The 15,666-nt window shown below is 48.1% G+C and overlaps 1 protein-coding gene across 1 annotated transcript in view; it reads left to right on the top strand.

Moving 5' to 3' along the window:
• Positions 1-15,666, top strand: part of LOC121858969 (discoidin domain-containing receptor 2-like) — a 137,312-nt gene that overhangs the window by 90,298 nt on the left and 31,348 nt on the right. Inside the window, exons 6-9 of the mRNA XM_042355630.1 lie at positions 1-54; positions 4,169-4,355; positions 9,733-9,867; positions 10,454-10,644. The exon at positions 1-54 is cut by the window's left edge and continues 74 nt beyond it. Coding sequence (XP_042211564.1) covers positions 1-54; positions 4,169-4,355; positions 9,733-9,867; positions 10,454-10,644 — 567 coding nt within the window. The remainder of the gene's footprint in view (positions 55-4,168; positions 4,356-9,732; positions 9,868-10,453; positions 10,645-15,666) is intronic.

The raw sequence follows: 15,666 nt of genomic DNA, 5'->3' as shown, positions 1-15,666 counted from the left end.
AACTTCTCATCGATACACGTCTTCGCTAACAATATGCACACTAAGGATGTTCAGGTGTGTAGCTCTCTGGTTTATGATTTTGCAGGTGTGTGGGTGGTTATGTAGGTGTGTGGATGGTTATGGATATGCAAGTGTGTGGGTGATTATGGTTCTGAAGGTGTGTGATAATAATAATAATAATAATAATAATAATAATAATAATAATAATAATAATAATAATAATAATAATAATAATAATAATAATAATAATAATAATAATAATAATAATAATAATAAACGGTTTATTAATAGAGTTGCAGCCGGTGGCTGAAAATATACAGACTTACATTTGATTTGACATAATGATATAATATGCATTGAATACATTTACAGGGCTGTACAGTACATAAATCAGGAGTTGTTTATTTTAACAATAGATGGGATGGTGCTGTTCTTATATCTATCGGTGCGGGCTCTTATGGGCTGAATTTGTTGTAGTGGCGGACTGCGCGATTTGGGTGGGGGCTGCAGGAGGTATGGCGAGGGCGGGGTAGTAGTCCACGGCCAAACCTTTCCAGTGCTTGGTGGTGGTCACTAAGGATGGCATTTCCAGGGTGGAGAGAGCGTTGTTGTAGCCGGAGTATTCTGCGCCGAGCATGATTCTGCAGGCCCTTTTCTGTACCTTCTCTAGCTGACGTTGTTGGGTGGAGTTGAGAGAAGACGACCACTGACGCATACGTTAGTTTGGGGAGAATAAAGGCGTTGTAGATGGTCCTCAGCTCTGGCGTGGGTGCCCCAAGTGACCTAAGTCTTCGTAGCATGTAGAGACGGTACGAGGCTGCCTTGACTGTTATTTACCTGGGCCTTCCAGTCAAGTTTGTAGGTGTGTGACTGTGTTGGTTATTCAGGTGTGTGACAGTGTTGGTTATGTAGGTGTGTGACTGTTGGTTATGGTCATGTAGGTGTGTGAGGCTGCATGTGAGGGAGAAAAAATAGAGAGAGAGAGAGAGAGAGAGAGAGAGAGAGAGAGAGAGAGAGAGAGAGAGAGAGAGTGACCCATCTCTCATCGTTCATATCCTCAACATAATTCTCTGCCCCGGCTCCTCCATCACACGTCCACAATATGGCCAAAAAAAAAAAGTTTAGAATTTCACGGATTTGTTTCATTTCTCTCTTCTGTTTACATCGCCATGGGTTATTAATTATCGTAACTCCCGCTAGAGGGCTCTCGTGTCCCCGCCATCCGATTTCAGCCAATCAGAACACAAGGCTATCGTACCCCCCAATCATCGTTCGACCAATGAAAGCAACGCCAATCAGCACTCGACTGATAGAGAGCCACCATGTATGTCCTCGATACTCATGACTTGTAAGAGAGAGAGAGAGAGAGAGAGAGAGAGAGAGAGAGAGAGAGAGAGAGAGAGAGAGAGAACATAGTTAATGAAGAAAGAAAAAGTGAAGGAAAAAATGAGGCGAGATTAAAATTAAAAGAAGGAAATAAGATATAGAGATAGGGAAGACCATTATAAAGAGATTGAAGGAAACTAAAGAGAGAGAGAAGAAAAAAGAGAGAGAGAGAGAGAGAGAGAGAGAGAGAGAGAGACGCATAAAGTGAGGGAGAGACAGACAGACAGCAGACAGACATACCTACCCACCTGTACACCTGCTCATAAAGAAAGCAATACTAATTAAAACGCTCAGGTAATCCCAGGACTGAGACAGGTAGGATGGGGAGAGGGTGGGGGTTAGTGGCTGTCAGTAATTGCTGCGGCTCTGTTTAGAGGAGCCACACGATTTACCCCAGCCAGAATGACAGTTACAGATCCTCCCCCTCCAACAAGACACACACACACACACACACACACACACACACACACACACACAGAGACTTGTCCTTCATGCCAATTACTGCAACCCCTCGTTTCATTGTATTTATTTTATTTATTTTGCCTTGTGTGGGGTGGGGGTGAGAAAGGAGGGTCTGTGTGTTTATATATTGTGGTGTGTGTATGTGGCGACCTGTGGTGTAATGGTCAGCATGCTCGCCTCGCAAGCGAGTGGACCTGGTTCGATCCGGCTGGGAACTATGGGCAAGTTTCTTTTACGCCATTTGCCTCTGTCTACCCAGCAGTAATTGGGGACCTGGATGTTAATCGATTTGCGGTCGTGTTCCGGGTAATGGTTAGCCAGTGCAGTTGGCGAGTTGTCCGGTCTTCTCGGACTATTCCTTGACACTGGGTCATGCAGCTCGTTAACTCAGGGTGTGGTTGTTGTGTTGGCGACAGCTTCTACACCTAAACAAATTACGCCTAGTGGCCCTTTGGGCCGGCCATCCGTTACATGAGGGGAACCATTTTTTTTGTGTGTGTGTATAGAGGGAGGGTCTGTTTGTTTGTATATTGTGTAGGTAGAGGTGTGTGTGTGTGTGTGTGTGTGTGTGTGTGTGTGTGTGTGTGTGTCCTTTTTTCACCACACCTCCGTCCCTCATATATATACATCCCTCAGTATTTCTTCCTGAGAGAGAGAGGACAGGTTTACAAGTTCTCACGCTGGGGTAACACCAGGTAGCTCACACACACACACACCGTCTTGGCTGAGGATTGGCGACCTCCTTACCCGTGTGTGTGTGTGTGTTCTTCTTCTTCTTCTTCCTTCTTCTTCTTTTCAATGACATACACTTGAAGACTTGGGGCAGTATGAGGAGGTCAGGAGGAGGAAGACGATGATTAGTGGGGAGTAGGAGAGACCATTCCTCCTCTCACCCACCCTCCTCCTCCTCCTCCTCCTCCTCCTCCTCCTCCCTCCTCCCTCCTCCTCCTCATCCTCCTCCTCCTCTTCCAATTTCTTACTACTCCCATTAAACTCTCTCTTTCTCTCTCTCTTCCTCCCCATTTAAATATCTATTATCCTCCCTCCTGCTCCCCATCCTTTCTCTCCTCTCTCCCTCCTCCCACTCGCCTTCTCCTCTCATCTCTCCTCTCACCTGCCCTCACCGCCCCACACATAAGACATTTTGAACAACATGTTGGGGGGAGAGGGGAGGAGGGAGGGGAGGGAGAGGGGGAGGGAGGAGGGTTATTTATATTCCTTGTGGCATAATGGGCGGGGAGAGAGGAAGGGAGGAGGGGAGGGTAAGGAAAGATGCACAGGGAAGAAGTGAGATAGAGAGATAGAGACAGGGGGGGGGGAGAAGAGAGAGAGAGAGAGAGAGAGAGAGAGAGAGAGAGAGAGAGAGAGAGAGAGAGAGGGAAGGGCGCAGCAGAGACAGAAGAAATACCCACAAATTGATCGCCGTCCCATCGAGTGGAATGGGTAAATTATGAATGGTGACGCTAGGGATGGGAGAGGATGGGTGATGGGGGGAGGAGATGGATGATGAGGAAGAGGAAGTGTTGGATGATGGGGAAAACAGAGGGGTTGGGTGATGGGAAGGGGAGAGGATGGTGTGATGGGAAGGGTGATGGGTGATGGGAACGGAAGATTCATCAGAGTAATGTGGTCGCCATTGTTCAGTGAGGTGGAGAATATTACACACACACACTCTCCTTTACCCGTTTCTTCCTCCCTCTCTCCCCTCGCTGTCTCTCCTCCCCCCTCTCCCTCCCCCTCTCCCCCTCCTCCCCTCCCTTCCTAGGTGTAATTAGCCGGAGTTCCATGGTTCTACTGCCAGATATTTTAATTGGTGCGTCCATCACCCAAGTTGAACTCTCTCTCCCGCCGCTCACCACCCACCCTGCCGCCCACCATCCTACTTTACAACACCCACCACCCTACTACGCCACCCACCCTACATGCCACCCACATCCACAACACCCACCATCCCATATGCCACCCACCACCCTATACGCCACCCACCCTGCCACCCTACTACGCCACCCAACCCTGCCACCCACTAATCATTCTGCCCATGATAGCTGGATAGATAGATAGAAAGATAGATAAATAGATGAGGAGACGGAAGATGTGTGTGTGTGTGTGTGTGTGTGTGTGTGTGTGTGTGTGTGTGTGTGTGTGTGTGTGTGTGTGTGTGTGTGTGTGTGTGGAAGGAAGGAAGGTTTGGTTTGCACCTCCGGAACCATACCAACCCGAGAATCAACACTCTCTCTCTCTCTCTCTCTCTTCCTCTCTCTCTTCTCTCTCTCTCTCCCAACTTACACTCTCACCCACCACCTCCTATTACCACCCACAGGTCTTCTCACGGGCGCAGAGGATTTACTTCAGTGGCACGGAAGAATATCACTACATGCAAGACCAAGTGTCAGAATATGGGCGTAACGTCACCATCAAACTACACCAGAGGATGGCCAAGTACGTCAAGATCCAGCTCTTCTTCCAGGCCAAGTGGATACTAATCTCCGAGATCTTCTTCCTCTCCAGTGAGTATTTCTGTCTATCACCTGTACGCCTGTTGATAGATAGATAGATAGATAGATAGATAGATAGATAGATAGATAGATAGATAGATAGGTTAGGTTAGGTGTGACTCCAGCAGCCTGAAGAATAACCTGCCGGCACTGCACTCGATCGCCTCTCACGCTCTCATCTGTAAAGTCAGGTTGCAGCTGGGTTGACTGAGAGGGAAGTGGAGGAGAGGGAAAGGTATGGAGTAAGAGGAGGGGGGATGAGAGAAGGAGTGGAGTAAGGGAAGGGGGTGAAAGGGGAAGTGGAGTGAGAGGGCAGGGAGTAGAAGAATTGGGATAACAGAGGCAAAAACGAGAGGGAATGAGAGTGGAAAAGGGAGAAGAGAAGAAGGAAGAGGAGGTAAGAGTGAGTGAGAGGAAGGAATCAACCAGCGGGGAGTTAGGAGGGGACGGAGGTGAATGGGGGGTAGGGTGATAAGGAGGGAGTTGAGGAAAGGGAGAGAGAGAGAGGAGAGAGAGAGAGAGAGAGAGAGAGAGAGAGAGAGAGAGAGAGAGGCAGGCAGGTACAATAACAGGTGTGTCCAGGTAATGCCAGTCCTTCGTGGTCTAACCCTTGATTATTTGATGAACTTGAATGACCACCCCACTTGATGAAGGCCACCCACCTATCCCTACCACCCACCCACCCCGACCACCCAGTCCCGCCACCCTTTCCTTCCCACCACCCACCCACCCCTGACCACCCAGTCCCGCCACCCTTTCCTTCCCTACCACCCACCCACCCCTGACCTCCCAGTCCCGCCACCCACCTATCCTACACCACCCACCCCTGACCACCCAGTCCTGCCACCCACCTATCCCTACCACCCACCCACCCCCGACCACCCAGTCCCACTTCCTACAACCCACCCACCCGACCCAGTCCTGCCACCCACCTATCACCACCCACCCACCCCACACCTCACCCACCCACCCCCTGACCACCCAGTCCTGCCACCCTTCCTTCCCTCACCACCCACCCACCCCGACCACCCAGTCCCGCCACCCTTTCCTTCGTTACACACACACACACGGTGTGCCGAGGTGCTCTGTGTCTATTGAGGTTGAGGCTCCATTCCTTCCCTTTCCTCCCTCTCCCTCCTCTCCTCCTCCCTCTCCCTCCTCTCCCTCTCCTCAGTATCGCTGCCAAAAACACATCATACTCTCTGACCACCTCTCACCTCCTCTCCCTGACCACCTCCTCTCCGCCTCTCACTCCACTGTGCCAGAGATGAACGTCTTAAGAGTTCCAGGCCAGAATGTCAAGGCTGTTTTGACTTAATTCTTAGGTGAGGGAGAGGAGAGGGAGAGAGGGAGCGGGAGAGGGAGGGAGAGAGGAGGGGAGAGGGAAGAAGGGGAGGCGTGGAGGGTGGGAAAGGAAGGAAGGGAAAAGAAAGAGACAGTGAGAGAAGGACAAAGAGACTGAAGAGAGAGAGAGGGGAGAGAGAGAGAGAGAGAGAGTCGTCACCGGGCGTTGATCATTTCCTGACAAAGTTATACACTTTGGCCGTCGTAAACCAGAGGAGCCAGAGATGATGAGATGGAGGGAGGGAGGGAGATGGAGGAGGGAAGGAGGGAGGGATGGGAGGAGGGAGATGGAGGGAGGGAAGGAGATGGAGGGAGGAAGGGAGGGAAGGAGGGAGGGAGGGAAGGAGGGAGGGAGATGGTGGGAGGGATATTGAGGGAGGGAAGGAAGGAGGGAGATGGAGGGGAGGGAGGAATTTATCTAGAAGGAAGGGTTGGGAGCTTTATGATGGAGGGAAAGAGAGAGAAGGGAGATGAGGGTGGGGAGAGAAGGGAGATGAGGGTGGGGGAGAAGGGAGATTAGGAGGAGAGAAGGGAGATGAGGGGGGAGAGAAGGAGAAGATATTGCAGGAAGAAAGAAAGAGGGAAACTAATAACGGCTGATGCAGTGGGGAGGGAAGGAGGAGGAGGAGGGGAGGAAGGAGGAAAGTTGTGAGAGGGAGGGGGAGTAGTAATGGAGAGAGAGGGAAATGAAGGAAGCAATTAAAGAAAGGGCGAGAGAGAGAGAGAGAATGGAGAGAAAGTGGCGAAAGCAGCAGTAACAAGGGAGACGGGGACACAGCTTGCGGTGATGTGCCCCGCTGATGCCCACACACCGCACCACCCACCCTTTATTGCCCCTTCTTATAACCATAATGTCCCGTGTCCCGCGCCCTCCCCACGCCACACACGCCCACACGCCCTCCTGCACTAAGACCCAGACTCGTACCACGTCGTATACCTCCCTAATACCCCGAGAAACTGCGGAAAGCGCCTTATTGCGTCCAACACGAAGGACGAGCGTGCTATTACAGCGCCTCCACCTATCGGAACCTCTGGGGGGCAGAGAGAGCTATACTCGGTACACACGCCCCTACGCCCTCCTGCAGTAAGGCTCACACTCCCGCACGTTGTAACTCCTCTCCAACACCGCAAGAATTCTTGAAAACGCTCTTATTGCGGGCGACAGGAAGGACGAGTGTTGCAGGAGGGGGCGACCTCCTCCTACCCTGCACCTCGGGGGAGAGAAAGAGTTATTCCTCAGAGGTTGTACGTGTGGGCAGGAAATACACAAGGTGGAATGGCTAATTCCGGGTCCCCAGATTTTCAGATTTTAGGATTTTAAACCACAAAAGACACACACAGAGTGGAGCTGTGCTTTTTGCATAATAAGGTGAGCCGCCTGCACTTTGTGAATTACTGCCCCTCCCCCCACGCTCTGCCTTCTTTATACTCAGGATATTTCCCGTTTTGTGGCGAGGATTTGCTTAAGTGGTGGTGGTGGTGGTGTAGTGTGGCGGTGGTGGTGGTGTAGTGTGGCGGTGGTGGTGGTGTAGTGTGGCGGTGGTGGTGGTGTAGTGTGGCGGTGGTGGTGGTGTAGTGTGGCGGTGGTGGTGTACTGTGGCGGTCTAGTGTGGTAGAGCCTGCATCATTAAAGAGGTTCACCACAACATAACTTCAATAAGCAACATTCCTCTGTCGTTCACACACACACACACACACACACACACACACACACACACACACACACACACACACCTTGACAACGTGTGTGTAAATGTCTACCCTCCTATAACTTGACTCCCATATAATAATTAATGTCATATATTCATTTTATCATCCTACCAACTATCTTTTCTCCCCAACAACAACATATTCTCCCCCACCAACAAGATATTCTCCCCATCAACAACATATTCTCCCCAACAACAACATATTCTCCCCACCAGCAACACATTCTCCCCAGCAACAGCATATTCTCCCCAGCAACAGCATATTCTCCCCAGCAACAACATATTCTCCCCCAACAACAGCATATTCTCCCCAGCCACAACACATTCTCCCCAGCACCGAGGCACAGGTGGTTGTCTTGGCCGGTATAAATGACTCCGGCCGCTGTATGAGAGTTTCAGTGTTATATTTCATCGTGGTTCATCTTGGCAGTGTGTGTGCGTGTAGTGTGTGTGTGTGTGTGTGTGTGTGTGTGTGTGTGTGTGTGTGTGTGTGTGTGCGTGTGTGTGTGTGTGTGTGTGTGTGTGTGGGATAAGTTGGCACTGTGATCATTTTGACTTCTGTTGGCTTCATCCTCATCGCCTATATCATGTTATCATCATTGTCCTTATCATGTCATCGTCTTTATCATGTTATCATCATCGTCCTTATCATGTTATCGTCATCGTCATCGTCTTTATTAGGTTATCATCGTTATCATCATTGCCCTACGGTTAAGCTGTGCAAGAAGTGAACGACGACTAAAGTGTCATCATTAATAAACACCTAAAACCTTTTTCTGTTCTTTAAGTTTATCACCACGATCCCTAATACTATCCGTGACGTCAATGTAAACAAAGATGAGTCGTGTAGCCTGGTGATTGGTCAAGAGCTTAGGTAGTGTGATTGGCAACTGTGTGTGGTGTCAGCTGGGAGTAAGCAGTGTGTGCTAGCTGGATCAGCTGTGTGGTGTCGTAGCCTGTGATTGGTCAAGATCTAGGTAGTGTGGTGTCGTAGCCTGGTGATTGGTCAAGAGCTTAGGTAGTGTGGTGTCGTAACCTGGTGATTGGTCAAGAGCTTAGGTAGTGGTGTCGTAGCCTGGTGATTGGTCAAGAGCTTAGGTAGGTGGTGCGTAACTGTGATGTCAACTGTGTGGCAGCCTGGATTCGGCGTCAACCTGTGATTGGTCAAGAGCTTAGGTAGTGTGGTGTCGTAGCCTGGTGATTGGTCAAGAGCTTAGGTAGTGTGGTGTCGTAGACTGGTGATTGGTCAAGAGCTTAGGTAGTGTGGTGTCGTAGCCTGGTGATTGGTCAAGAGCTAGTGTGTGGTGTCGTAGCCTGGTGATTGGTCAAGAGCTAGGTAGTGTGGTGTCGTAGCCTGGTGATTGGTCAAGAGCTCTGGTGGTGTCGTCATTAATGGAGGAAGACCATGACAAGTTACTGTGTTGGCTGTACTTAGGTTGACAGCAAGACGAGACGAGTTGAGTAACACGATTAATTATTCAAGTCTTGCGCCGCCAGATTATCAAAGGTTCCTAAGGTAATTATAGAAGAAGCTAAAAATAATTATAGAAGCTTAAAATAATTATTGAAGAAGCTTAAAATAATTTACAAGGTTCCAACAATTCCAACCCGAGAACTGATAATGTAAGTTTTTATTGGTGAACTAAAGTGAAAATACTAAAAAAAGTAATAATAAAATAAATGTCACCTGACTCTCTGGGTTAATGACGAAGCAGGTGAGACGACAGGAGACCTTTGTTGTTGTCTGTACGCTGTTATGTGTGTAATAATAATAATAATAATAATAATAATAATAATAATAATAATAATAATAATAATTAACGGTTTATTGAAAAAGTACAGAAGCCCGAAGGCTGAAAATATACATTAGACAAAAATGACTTATTACATACAAAGACCTGGGGTGAGTGGGTCGTTTAACAAAAGGTTTCATTACTAAAAGGAGAAGGAACATGAATTAAACATACAAATTATTATAGTTTGCAGCTGATGGCCCGGGCTGGTCTGTTGCCATGCTGTGTGAGGTCATGTATGCCACGTGGTGCAGTAACAAGGTCCTCTGGTGTTGAGATGAAGGACCTCACGTGGTCATGGAGGCACCGGGTGGTGTGGTGTTCACGTGGTGTAGTAACTCGTCCTCTGGTGTTGAGATGAAGGACCTCATGTGGTCATGGAGGCACCGGGTGGTGTGGTGTACACCAAACCCACCACCCCACAACCCTGGATGGCCTCACTGGTCATGGAGGCACCGGGTGGTGTGTGTGTGTGTGTGCTAATTAGTTATTAAACAATATTTACTAAAAAATCTTCTAATAAGTTGTCCTCCGCCCCGCCAGCTCCAGCCCAGGGTAACTTCAGTGTGGAGACGGGGGTGGACGACGACCCGCCAGACCGCCGGGGCGTCTCCCTAATGACTCCTCCTCTGGGTACGTCCACTTCGGGGAGACCCTCGGCAAGGAGAACCATAAGAACCTAGGTAAGTCTCCCCTCTCCCCCGTGGGTCACTCTTGCCCCGTAAATCATTCCTCTTGTCCCGTGGCTCACCCCTCTTGCCCCGTGGGTCTCCTCTTGTCCATGGTCGTCTCTCTCTTGCCCCTAGTTACACTGTTGCCAACAATACTCCCTTTCCTCCTTGAGTCATCAGTAGGTCAGAATAACCCATTACTTCCCCATTAACAACCGCGAGGACACTTCTTACTGCCACAGGAACCAGAACCCATTAATTACCACAACACACCCATTAAGACATACATGTCTTCATCTACATTACAAATAACCCATTAAAGTACCCATTAACGTCCTATTAGCCACCCATTAACAACATATTAGCCACCCATTTACCTTATAAACCCCTACACCTCATAACTCACCTAGGATCCCACCACCCACCCACCACCACCCTATCCCAACCATCCACCACCCACCCACCACCACCCATATACCCTCTCATTCACCTTCCGAACCATCTCACCCACCCAACCAACCACTCACCACCCACCCACCCATCAAATTACCATCAACCATCGAGTAATGACCCAATTATGACTTCCCTAACAGTTGTGACGGACATCCCTGATCAGCCGCGGGGTCAGGGTACGTGGCCTGGTGATCGGGTGCTGGTCGCCGTGATCATCCTGCTAGTGTCGGCTATCCTGTTAATCGTGTGGAGGTCACGCCGTCAGAAGGCAGGCACCATCACACATGATATCTTCACCGGTCCATATGGAGAAGGGATATTGTCAACAAAGGTGAGTGGGGGAGGGAATAGTAGGTGGGGGGAGGGAGGAGATAAGGTGGGAGGAGAGGAGGTAAAGGTGGGGGGAGGGAGGAGATAAAGGTGGGGAGGGAGAGGAGGTAAAGGTGGGGGAGGGAGGAGGTAAAGGTGGGGGGAGGAGGAGGAGGTAAAGGTGGGGGAGGAGAGGAGGTAGGTGGGGGAGGGGAGTAGGTAGATAGAGGAGGGGTGAATAAGAGGAGGGTAGAAATAAGGGAAGGAGGAGGGGGAGGGGGGTGAATAAGAGAGGGAGGGGTAGAAATAAGGGAAGGAGGAGAGGGAGGGGTAGAAATAAGGGAAGGAGGAGAGGGAGGGGGTGAATAAGAGAGGGATGGGGAAGAAATGAGGGAGAGTGAAATGTAGAAAAGAAAGAAATGTAGAGGGAGGGAAGGGTAAAAATAGAAGAAATGGGAGGAATGGGAGAGGAAAAACGATATTAGAATGGAGTAGATGGGAAGGAAGCAATAAGAGATCAAAGATCAGACGGATAAATAGGACACACACACACACACACACACACACACACACACACACACACACACACGCTAAACCACAATACTTTAAAACAATAAGAATATAAGTACTTAATAAATCGGTATAGTAAAAACCCTTAATAAAAACCTATTCAATTTTATTATTATTAAAGAGAGAGAGAGAGAGAGAGAGAGAGAGAGAGAGAGAGAGAGAGAGAGAGATAATCGCCGGCCATTATTTATCTCTTGACTGGACCACTATTGTCAAGGATCTCCAGGCCAGAGGCGAGTGTTGACGCCATTACTGTCCTCCTGGCCTCTGTTGTCCTCCTCCTGGCTAAGATTTTTTCCTGTGGAGTTTATTTTTATACGATGGGTCAAGACGAACTATTCCTCTTCCTCCTCCTCTTTGTCCTCCTCCTCCTCTTTGTCCTCCTCCTCCTCTTTGTCCTCCTCCTCCTCTTTGTCCTCCTCCTCCTCTTTGTCCTCCTCCTCCCCCTTTTCGTCCCCCTCCCCTTTCTTTTGTAGCCTGACATCTCGTTTTCTTTTCCCTAGGATTAATGACTTGTACTTCTCGATCTGTCCTGCCCTGACCTCCGAGTTTGTACTGTGTATGTTTTATAAGAGGGGTCTCTCTCTCTCTCTCTCTACTTCTTCTTTACTTCTCTCTCTGTCTCTTGTTACGCCGTCTCTTAATTTACTTTAATATCCAGGTTCTAGGCGTAACCAAACAAAAAAAAGTGAAGTAAATCAAAAGGGAATAAAAATAAATAAAGTAAACCTTTAGAATTTAATTAAATTAAATATTAACACAATAAAGAGCCTCGTAGGCTGTCACAACAAATTTATTCACCATCGAAACTTTTAAGACACAAATGCTACTAAAACATCGAAACATCAAAAGAATAAAAATAAAGCATTGGGTTACGTTAACACTGCATAAACATATAAAATAACTAACACTCAAATTAACTATAGTCAAACAATACTGAATTACTTAAATGTAACTAAGCAAGCCCTGATGGACACATAAGAGACATAAATAGGTACTCACATAGATATACCACATTGGTGGTGACAGGAACAACACAGAAATAAATTTAAGTATAAGTAACAGGTGACAAGTGTCACTCAAACGAACGTGAACTGAATGACAAGAGGACTGGACTGAACTCTGTCTGTTGGTGGACTACTATATATAGGGTCTGCTCCCGCCAATGAGACCAGCCTGTGAAACATGGGTCGTTTAACGATGCAGATGGTCGTTAGAGAAACAAAGAATGCTTGTTAGAATACTAAATGAAGAAATAAGATGGGCTTGAACAAATAATAACAGTTAAAACCTTAACAGCACAGGGTAAGGTGACTAGATTATATAATAGTAAATATAACACATCATTACAGGAATAATAAGGAACAACATGGAAGCATGTTATAAAAAATAATAGAAACATATGACACGGTCTTAACACACTCTCTTTAATAACTTGTTATTAGAGTTTTATTAAGGGTTTTTACTATACCCATTTATTAAATACTTATATTCTTATTGTTTTAAAGCATTGTGGTTTAGCGTGTGCGTGTGTGTGTGTGTGTGTGTTTGTTTGTTTGTTTGTTTGTTTTATAAAGGGCATTTGATCTCTCTCTCTCTCTCTCTCTCTCTCTCTCTCTCTCTTTTCACATGTCAAGTGGCCATTAGTGAGTTAGCTCTCAAAGTTCAAACGCCCTTCTGACTCGGGGTTGAGGGGTGGGGGGGGTGAGGATAGGGATAGAGGGTGGGGGTGAGGATAGGGATAGAGGGTGGGGGTGAGGATAGGAATAGAGGGGTGGGGGGTGAGGATAGGGATAGAGGGGTGGTAAGGGTTTGAAGGGTGAAGTGGGGGTTGTAGTAGGAGCGAGGGTGAGGATAGAGGGGTGAGTGTGGGGGATAAGGGTGTAGATGGGGGTGTGGGGTGTAGATGGGGTGTAAGGGTGTAGATGGAGGGTGTAAGGGTGTAGATGGGGTTGTAAGAGTGTAGATGGGGTGTAAGGGTGTAGAGGGGGGGTGTAAGGGGTGTAGATGGGGTGTAAGAGTGTAGATGGGGGTGTAAGGGTGTGGGGGGGTGTAAGGGGTGTAGATGGGGGGATAAGGGTGTAGATGGGGGGTGTAAGGGTGTAGATGGGGGTGTAAGGGTGTAGAGGGGAGGGGTAAGGGTGTAGATGGGGGGTATAAGGGTGTTACTGACTATCGTGGATCATTTTGAGAGTAAGACAGACATAGAACTCAGGCTCAAGATGGTCTATTGTGCGTGTGTTTTATCATGGCATCTCGACCTTATCTCACCTGCATTACCAACCATTATTTTTTACTCCATTTCTTTATTACCAAGAATTAATATGTATTATTTTTTTCTTCTGTATATTCTCCTTCCACCCTTTCTCCCTCTCTCCTTCTCTCTCCTCCCACTCTCCTTCCACCCTCCTTCCACCCTTCTCCTAACACTCCTTCCACCCATCCCACTCTCCTTCCACCCCTCCCCTCTCGTTTCAACCCTCCGCCTCTCTTCTCACATCTTTCACCCCCTCTCGCCTTCTACCCCCTCTTCCACCCCTCCCTCCCTCTCACCTCCACCCTCTCCTCTCCATCCACTCCCTAGTCCCCTCCCCCTCTCATTAAAGAAAACGGGAAATTTTCATCGAAAGTGGGAAATTTTCATCAAAGAAAACGGGAAATTTTCACCAAAGAAAACGGTAAAATTTCACAAAAGAAAGGGGGAAATTTCATCAAAGAAAACGGGAAATTTTCGTCAAAGAAAACGGGAAATTTTCACCAAAGAAAACGAAAAAGTTTCATCAAAGAAAATGGGAAATTTTCATCAAAGAAAACGGGAAATTTTCACCAAAGAAAACGCGAAATTTTCACCAAAGACGACGGGAAATCTTGTTTCTTGTTCCATATACATGTTTCACTTGATACATCTCATTATTGTAAACTATTGATCGACTAGTGCCAGTTTGCACTTGTCTGCTTGGGTCAAATTCATCAATAAGTTCTTTCCTAATTACAGTTTGAAGGGTTCTTTTTGACAGACCTAGATTGTATTCAACAGTGTCTTTGTTAGACGCGAGTTTGGTGAGGGCATCAACTCTGTCGTGTTCTTTGAGGCCTATGTGAGAGGGGATCCACAACAGTTGGAAGGAGAGTGGGAGGGGTGGGGTGGAGGGGTGGGGGTAGGGTTGGAAGGGTGGAGGGTAGGGTTGGAGGGGTGGGGGGTAGGTTGGAGGGTGGGGGTAGGGTTGGAGGGTGGGGGTAGGGTTGGAGGGTGGGGTAGGGTTGGAGGAGGGGGGAGGTGGTTGAAGGAGAGGGAGCGGAGGAGAGGGGGCGGAGGGAGAGGGGGGCGGAGGAGAGGGCGGAGGGAGGTGGAGGAGAGGGGTAAAAGGAGAGGTGGTGAAAGGAGAAGGGGAGGGGGTGGAAGGGCATCGGTAGAGGAAGAGGTGGAAATTTTTTTTTTAGTTTCACAAATTTATTGACAAAGCTTGTAGTACACTTTGCTTATTCCGAGTAATTCAGTCAGATCTTGACACTGAGGGCGGTATCTCTTCTCACTGCCACACAGGACAGAGGTTCATACACAAAGAAAAATACATCATATTCATTAACAGTATATATAGGTCAGAGTCATGTGGGTGATATCACTGTTCACTGCCATGCAAGACAGTGGTTCATATACATTGGACGTCATAGAAGGAGAGGGGGGAGGGGATGGAAGGAGAGTGGGGGAGGGGATGGAAGGAGAGATGGAAGGGGTTGAAGGAGAGAGGGTAGGGGGAGATGGAAGTAGAAGTTGATGGCTATGGAGGTCAACCTAAAGGAAGAAAGTGTCCATTTTTTCACCTCTTACTTTATCACCATTCCTTCATCCTTCCTCCCATCACTCTCCACCATCACCTCACTCTCCCTCCCCTCTTTCTTATGCCTTACCTTCTTGTATATTGCTTCTTCTCTCCTTCCTCCCTTTATCTGTTACACCTCACGTCATTCCTCTCCCCTCTCCCTCCTCTCGTTTTGTTCTCTCTCTCTCTCTCTCTCTCCCTGTTCACACAATCATCATATTTTACCTCCTCTTAATCCTTCCTTCTCTTCCCATCCCATAAAAACACAAAACCCAATATTACTCGATTATCCTGCTTCGTCTCCTCCCCTTCCACTATCCTATCATCGTAACATTTCAATATCCCAGCATCCTATCGTCCCAGCATCCTATCATCCTACTATCCCAGCATTCTATCACTCACACATCCTAACATTACAATATTCCTAGATCAGGTTTTGTCTTGCTTGCCATACTCCCCCATGACCACCATACCCCCACCCATAACCACCCCTTGCACCATGGCACCATCACGTTTGTCATTATGGAATCGTGTAAATATTTTTGTGGCACCAGTTGGCACCCTCAGACTTTTGCACCCTGAGAGAGACACCACTACAACCACCACCACCACCCACCACTACCACCCATCACCGGGTTTCCTCTGGGTCCAGT

This window comes from Homarus americanus, unplaced genomic scaffold (genome assembly GCF_018991925.1).
Source record: "Homarus americanus isolate GMGI-L3 unplaced genomic scaffold, GMGI_Hamer_2.0 scaffold7217, whole genome shotgun sequence".
NCBI classification, from domain to species: Eukaryota; Metazoa; Arthropoda; class Malacostraca; order Decapoda; family Nephropidae; genus Homarus; species Homarus americanus.
The sequence above is the reverse complement of the archived record's forward strand: the minus strand, read 5'-3'. Positions and strand labels throughout refer to the sequence as shown.